We start from the raw sequence: 7199 nt of genomic DNA, 5'->3' as shown, positions 1-7199 counted from the left end.
TTCTTGTTCTTATTGCTTTTGTTTCTTACCTCTTTTCTTTCTTTTATTCATGCATCACATACACACACAAAAAAAAAATACATAATTTATATTTATAATAAATGAGAGATTCACTTGTTGCAAGAGTTAGAATTACTCTTAAAGTAAGTGTGGTTCTCTCCTCTTTATAATAATGAAATATAATTAAACCGTTGAGCATTTTTTTTACTATGTAAATAAGAATTTCATTTTTATTTTAACACCTATGTTTTAATTTCGTTTTCCTTTCGCGCATGCATCTCGTTACATCTCCTATAGCACTTCCTGATTTCTGTCTTGGTTCTACACTTTCATAATTGGAGTTTCCGGTTCTGAAGCTCACAAAACTACGTCTTTATTTCCATTTTCCGTTTTCACTTAAAATTTTAAGTGAGATAGAAGTAGATAAAAAACAGTTTCTTAATTTGAGTGTGTGTGTGTGTTACTAGAGAGATCGTAGAAAACAATAAGTTGAAAAATTATAGAATTAAAAAAATTAGTTTCTACTCGTTACAGAAAAAGGTGGACTAATTTATGTCAAGTTACTGATAATTTTATTTTTTATTTATTCAGAGTTCAGATTAAAAGAAATGCACATTACTTTCAATTATCCTCAATTTTTTTTTTGTCAACTCCTCGAAGTAAATACAAAAAGGCCGTACTTCATGGGCCTTATTTTTCAAATTTTACTAAATTTTCAATAAAGTTTTCGCTCCCGAACTTTTAAAATTATTACATGTGTCAAAATCATCATAAATATCTAGAATTTTAATTAAAAAGTAGTTTTTTAGAAAGTAAAAAAAAAAGTCACATAAAGATGAATTTATTTGATTTTAATAATAAACTTAATTAACTCAAAAAACGAAATAAATTAAAATTGCACAAATTCACAATCGAAATCATTAAAAATTTAACTTAACTCAAATTAATCCATCTAACAAATTAATTGAAGACAAGCTTTGAAGGTTAATTGAGGTATAATTTACCTAAATGCTATGAATTTGAAATCTAAACTTAATAAATAAAAATAAAAAAATTGTCTTCACTCTCTCTCTCTCTCAACTTGAAAATAATCTTGTATCACAGTATAAATTTAAAAATACTTATTGATTATATCCAAAATATGAAATGTAAAGACTGATACTACTATAAAATGTGAAACGGAATCTAACAAGATACCCTAACCGACCGCATGCAGAGCCACATGCCACGGGACAAGCACAAATGAACGCAAGGAACTAGAAGATTTGCTAATTTATGTTACTAATAGTAATGTAGAAAACATCAAGGCAAGCGTTTGCCTCAAGCACAAGATAAAACAAACATAATACATAAGCAGCTTAGAGTTTTCCACTACCTAGTTACTATCCCTTGATGTCATTCCCTAGTTCTTCTTCCCAACAAAAGCTGGCATTAATATTTTTACCATTTTGGGTGGCTAGCTAGTTTCCATCGTCGGCAATTTTGAGGTAAAGGTTTTCACCACCCTCTGAGCTTCCCCCACCTCGGCCTTCACTTGAACCCCCAATTTCCTGCTTGCTACTTCCCATGATACCCCTTCCACCACTGTGCAAACCCTCCCCTGTCGAGCCACCGCCACCACCACCACCGCGCACCAAGTCAGGAAACCCTCCTCCTACAGAGCCACTGCCTGATCCCACATTCACATTGCTGCCTTCACTTTGCAGCATGTGGAGTCCTGAACTCGACCCGAGTGCACTGTGCATGGCTTGCTGCTGTTGAAGTGCTGAGTATGGCTGCTGTGCGTACAAAAGGGACGAGCGTGCCGCCATTAGTTGTTGTGGTGACATCTGCTGTGTCTGTTGTTGAGCCTGCATGTAGTGTGCTCCCTGCTGCATCATCCCACTCGGAGGGTACTGCACCATCAAATCCATACATTAGTAATCAAAGTTCAATAAAAGTCATTGAAGTACTTTGACAAATTTCAATGCATGCATAAGAAATTGTTAATTTGGCAATAAAAATACTATTAAGCTCTTCCAATGAGTATCCAAACATGTGATCATTGCGCAACTTAATAAAACATGTATTTATGTACCTGACCAGGCATGGTGGGTGGTTGGGGTTGAGAATCAGCTATTGCAGCTAAGTACATGAGATTTCTCTGAAGCCTTGCTTGGTTCCTGAAAAAAATTGAGCACGAACTTGGTCTAACATCAACTCCAAAAGTTATAGCTGATATGGGATCTTAACATCCCTTTGTGCCCAGTTTTTGAGTGAAAGTATAACATCAAGAGTGGAGTACTAGACTTTGGTACCATATTAGAATTAGAGTTAATCCCCGAAGGCAAGTTTTCTCGAGTCACTATTAAATGTACCGTTTTGAATTTCAAGAACTTAAGTTACTAGCTGAAATCATGAGTGGTTGAGTTAAATGTTTTAAATGCACTAGCAGTCAAGATGTTTGGAAGAAAACCCTTTCTTTTTCTAAACACGCGGAAGTATGATTTCCACAAGAAACCTTTCAAGATAAATAAGTTAACTATTAATTCCAACTGCATACAACAAACCAAGCTTGATTTCATTAAATGAGGTCAGCCACACATATTGACAAATGACATCATTTAACTCTATATCCAAAACCAAAGCAAGGTTTTTTCAATGATTTCTCCTATTGTTTTCACTTCAAACATCATAACCGGTACTGACAGAAAAGGAATCTTCAGAAGTATAGAAGTCACATTCGAATCAAAGGGATGTGTTGCAGAAAAGGTATTTGTTGAGCTGTCTGTAGAAAAGTGAGAACTTTGGAAAGGATAGAGAACACATTATAATTTTGAAAGGCATGCAAATCAAAGAGGGACCAAGACCAGAGATTGCGGACATATCAGAAGAGTCCATTAATGCGAAGCATACAAATCCCCGATGGCATATAGAAAGGTGAGAAACTTGCCTATCCAAAGAAAAGACAGGCGGGAAACCCAAGGTGTTGTCTTAATAATGTTGAACGTAAGAACTTAGAAATTGCAAAAAAGATGTCACATGATAATCAAACAAGATCATAAATTCAGAAAAGCATTAGATGACATGAACTTTGCAATGTTTGCAGAAAGTTGTATTAAAAAAAGCAGTATTATACTTTTGTAGATTGTACTTTGCCCAAAGTGTGCAAGAATGTCTTAAATCGCTGCAGATTCCTTTTCAACTCAAATGTATATTCGATATTTCTAATAGCTAACATGTAGCACCGCAAAGCGTATATTTCTTGGTAAGTTTCGAAGTAACACAGGATTGTGTATGACACCAGATCAGCTATATTCTTCTAACACACTATTTCAATTTCCATTCGTTAATTAGCTTCAAGGTTGATTTTTACCTACCGTTACAAATATGTTGATAGGGTGGGAAAAATTCCCTGGTGGTGCAGCACCCTATATATTTGGTATGGTTTTATAGTTAATTAAATTGAACTTAGTTATCAATGTGGAATTCGCATCATCCACAGTAAATGACCCTGCCAACTAGCTATGTACCCAGATCGAGACACTAATATGCTTGACAAGAAATAAAGAAATGACACACTAAATTCATTTCAAACGTAACAGAAGAATAAGTCTAATTCTTACTCGGCACACTCGCTAAGCTTGCCTGAATTCTGGCTTTCAACAATCTTCAGAATTAAGGACTTGTTCTCATCCAGATACTGCAAGTAAAACGAGGGGTAAAATGTTAAACAAATTAAAGGATCAACATCATCATAATATCATATAATGCTGTGAAAAGTAATCAGGTAAAAGGGAGGGGGAGCAACAAAAGTTACAAAATTTCCTTGCTGGACTGTCTTTCTTTCAAAAATACTATTTGATGCAGGTAGATTTTAGAAGGTTAGAAAACAATGAAGATAGCTTAATTATTCTAGTTCATTAGATACAGTAAATATATACTTAGCTTACGTATAGTATATGAATTTATATCTAGTACTTTGATCTCATGTCTTAATTTCTTAACTGTCCTACCATTTGGGTAAGGAACTAGAACTGCACCATGTTAATCAAACCACACCCCTGGGTCAAACATTTCTTACATAACATTTCCCGATTTAATGAGTGTTCCCTATGATGCAGCAAAATGTTACCTTAATGAAATCTCAAAACTGATATAGAAGTGCAGGCATGTTATCAAAATCAAAGAATATTTCAAAAATTTACACATGTAATTTCAGGCTGAGCAGATTATTTGAAGGACAGTCTGAGAGAGCGTGTAATTAAAGTCTGAAAATAAGAGTAGCATGTGCATTAAAAGAGTCCGAAGTGTTGGTACGTTTTGATAGGGAGAAGGTTTGTGATCTCCAAACAAAGCATATTCGGATTCAGACATTGTGATCTGAAAGGTGAGAAAATGTGATCTGAGGTAGCGCTGAGAAAAGCACGCGTCATAAAAGCTCTGATGCAGCACATGTAGTAGACAGTGTGGAAAATGGAACAAAGACCCGAACATAAAGCAAAGCAAATTGGTGAGGAGAATATTTAGCAAACACTACTAAGCACCCAGTTAGAGAGATTACGTAACCGGTAGCAGAAGCTGACAAGGGAAAAAACAGAATAATAAAAAGAGAAGAAGAGAAGTGCATGTGTGAACAGAAACATTAAAAAGCAGGAAGCACAAGCAAGGAAGCGGTACTAAATGTGGCATACAAGACCCACAAGCATGCTGAGACAAAAGGGCCCCGAGCAGAGAGGGAACATGTGTGTATGTGTATGTGTCATATGGGTATGATCGAGACTAGTATATCCAAAGTGAGCTAGCAGAAGAGATAAAAGATAAGATGAAGGGGAATGGTAGTGCAGAGAGGAAGAAGCTGAGAAGAAGATAGAAACGGACCTGCTGAATGTGATCAGTAGTGACGTTGTTGGGGTAGTAGGCTGCCATCATAGGCTGCATCTGCATCAGGTGCTGCTGCATCTCTCACACACGCAATATATATATATATATATATATATATATAGATATACCTATATACTACTACTACTATGACTATATCTATATGATAGAAAGATGTACACTTTCTCTTTCTCACACTAAAACCAAACAAAGCTAGGCCTGCAAGAGTGCAAGTGCAGAGAGAAACTCTCTCTCTCTCTCTTCTCTGTGGGTCTGGGGTCTGGCTTTCCGTGTGTTCCCACTTTTCCCTTCTATCTCTTGGCTATTGCAATGATGCTACCACACGGAAACAAGATATTAGAAAGCGTCAATAGAAAGTGAAAGAGAGAGAGAGAGGAACAACACATCGGGGCTATTACTATTTTATTGGTTTTGACTCTTTCTACACATTATGGGGTCGGTCTCTTGAACTGCGTGTTCCTGTCCCTCTCCCTCTCTCTCTCTATATCACGTGATAGATGAGAGACAAGGAGAACAATTTTGACCAACTCTTCTCTTCTCATTTCTCACTCTATAATAATTACTACTATTATTTCTTTTAAAATTTCTTTACTTTCATATTTATTACTGTACTACACAAAACATTAAATATGCTTTTAAGATAGGAGTAATTAAAAAAGGAAATCGAAGGAGAAAATATTGTTGTTGAAGTATTTTTCAATTAAAGAAAAAAAGTGGTTGCTATTCGATATGGTTATGTGTGTAGGTCTGGAGTAGAAATATTTGATAAAAGAATTTGTCGTAAAAGAGAGAGTATCTCAGACACTCACATTGTCCTTAGGGTGGGTGTTGTCCTTGTCCACTTCGGTCTAATGTTGATGACGTTGGACTTGTGTAATAGATTCCGATGCTTCCATTCACTTCACCACCCGCTTCATTTCTCTACTAATCTCTATTAATTAATCTTAATCTCGTGCAAATCATTCCCCAACTCTTTCTCAGTTTTCTTTTTATTCCCTGCATTTTTTTTTTACTTCCTTTGCATTACAAAATAATGACAAGGGTTTTAGCAATAGACGCACTAATTAAAATATTATAAGACGTGGTAATTGAAATCTTGTAAATATTTATTGGTGATATGAAGTTTTAGTTTAAATTCTTTAAATCTAATGCTTCTATTTTAATCTAACCATTAAAATTAATAATCTTCCATATAATGTTTTACTACTTATTTTTAATGTTTTAGCATAATTAAATACTAATAGTAATACATATTTTTGCTATTAAATACTTTAACTACTAAAATCCTTCTCAACATCAAATTAAGTACTTTCATTAATATCGTTAGTATTAACATTAAATAACTTAATTAATACTAAAACTTTTATCATTATGACACATTGCAAAAATATACTCTACTTTAATATATTCATTAAATTTATAAAATTAATGCGTGAAGTTTTTTATATTCATGATATTAAATACGTTATTTATATTTAAGAATTTCTTGTCTAATACTTCAATTAATGTGCTTATCTATTACTGGACCTAAATATAAATAAAATTAATCAATTTTTCTGCTAATTAAAAAATTAGTTAATATTACTTTTGATATTTATATAAAAAATTAATGGTAGTATTTTTATCCAAATTATGAGAAATACATAACCACTTTTAAATATATAAATGAATAATTTTTTTTTATATTTTTAATTTATTGTGAAATTTATTAAAAAAAATAATGTTAAACAAAGAGAAAGTCGTTAATATTCTTCTACGTTGAAAAAGAATATTTATCTACGTCGAAAGAGAAAGTTGTGTATTATTACTCTTTTCAAATAAAAAATTTCACTTTTAAATTTTTAACAAATATTTATTTACAAGTATTTTCAATTCTTTAACAAGTATTTTAAGAGACTAGTTTTCATATTAGATATTTGCTTAATAATTGTTATGAAATCTAAAATATTAATTTTTATGTCAAAACCTTCGACGCGTCAAACGGAGCGATTAGAGTTTGTAAGCAAAAATTTAATTGTTAATTATTTTAATCTTTGAAGAGTTATTTATATAAGAAAATATATTATACTTTTTGAATGAACTTAAAAAATAATTTATCAAATAGATAGTAATCAAATTTTAACAATAAATATGAGATGAAAAGTATTATTATAAAGACCAAAATTTTGCTAATAAAATTATTCAGGAACTAAAAATAAAAATTAAAAGAATAGATGTCAAAATGATATTAAATCCTTAATTTTAATTAATTATGTCACTATTACTCTATATTCTTAAAGACATAACAAGTTATTGTGCTTTCAATGTGACTATTATAT

General features: G+C 32.6%; 1 protein-coding gene across 2 annotated transcripts; it reads right to left on the bottom strand.

Moving 5' to 3' along the window:
• Window positions 1-1106: 1106 nt before the first annotated feature.
• On the bottom strand, window positions 1107-5117 carry LOC114407721 (GRF1-interacting factor 1-like). 2 transcript variants are annotated; one of them, XM_028370929.1, is made up of 4 exons: window positions 4300-4749; window positions 3606-3682; window positions 2078-2162; window positions 1107-1895 (listed from the first exon to the last, which is right to left on the bottom strand). In XM_028370929.1, exons 1-4 carry the CDS (start codon window positions 4474-4476, stop codon window positions 1461-1463), a joined length of 774 nt encoding a protein of 257 aa, XP_028226730.1. In that variant the 5' UTR covers window positions 4477-4749; the 3' UTR covers window positions 1107-1460. The 2 variants fall into 2 exon arrangements, with proteins under 2 accessions (XP_028226730.1, XP_028226731.1); XM_028370930.1 differs by lacking the exon at window positions 4300-4749 and adding an exon at window positions 4861-5117 and having other exon boundaries at window positions 1254-1895.
• Window positions 5118-7199: the final 2082 nt, after the last annotated feature.

Source organism: Glycine soja, chromosome 3 (genome assembly GCF_004193775.1).
Source record: "Glycine soja cultivar W05 chromosome 3, ASM419377v2, whole genome shotgun sequence".
Lineage (NCBI taxonomy): Eukaryota > Viridiplantae > Streptophyta > Magnoliopsida > Fabales > Fabaceae > Glycine > Glycine soja.
The sequence above is the reverse complement of the archived record's forward strand: the minus strand, read 5'-3'. Positions and strand labels throughout refer to the sequence as shown.

Excerpts from the sequence above, each read along its gene's own strand:
- LOC114407721 (XM_028370929.1), bottom strand. The coding sequence starts at position 4,476 with ATGTTCGGGTCTTTGTTCCATTTTCCACACTGTCTACTACATGTGCTG. Across the intron at positions 3,683-4,299 it reads AACCTTCTCCCTATCAAAAC|TATCTGGATGAGAACAAGTC; the intron begins GTACCAACACTT and ends TTTTACTTGCAG. Across the intron at positions 1,896-2,077 it reads CACCCACCATGCCTGGTCAG|TACCCTCCGAGTGGGATGAT; the intron begins GTACATAAATAC and ends TTGATGGTGCAG.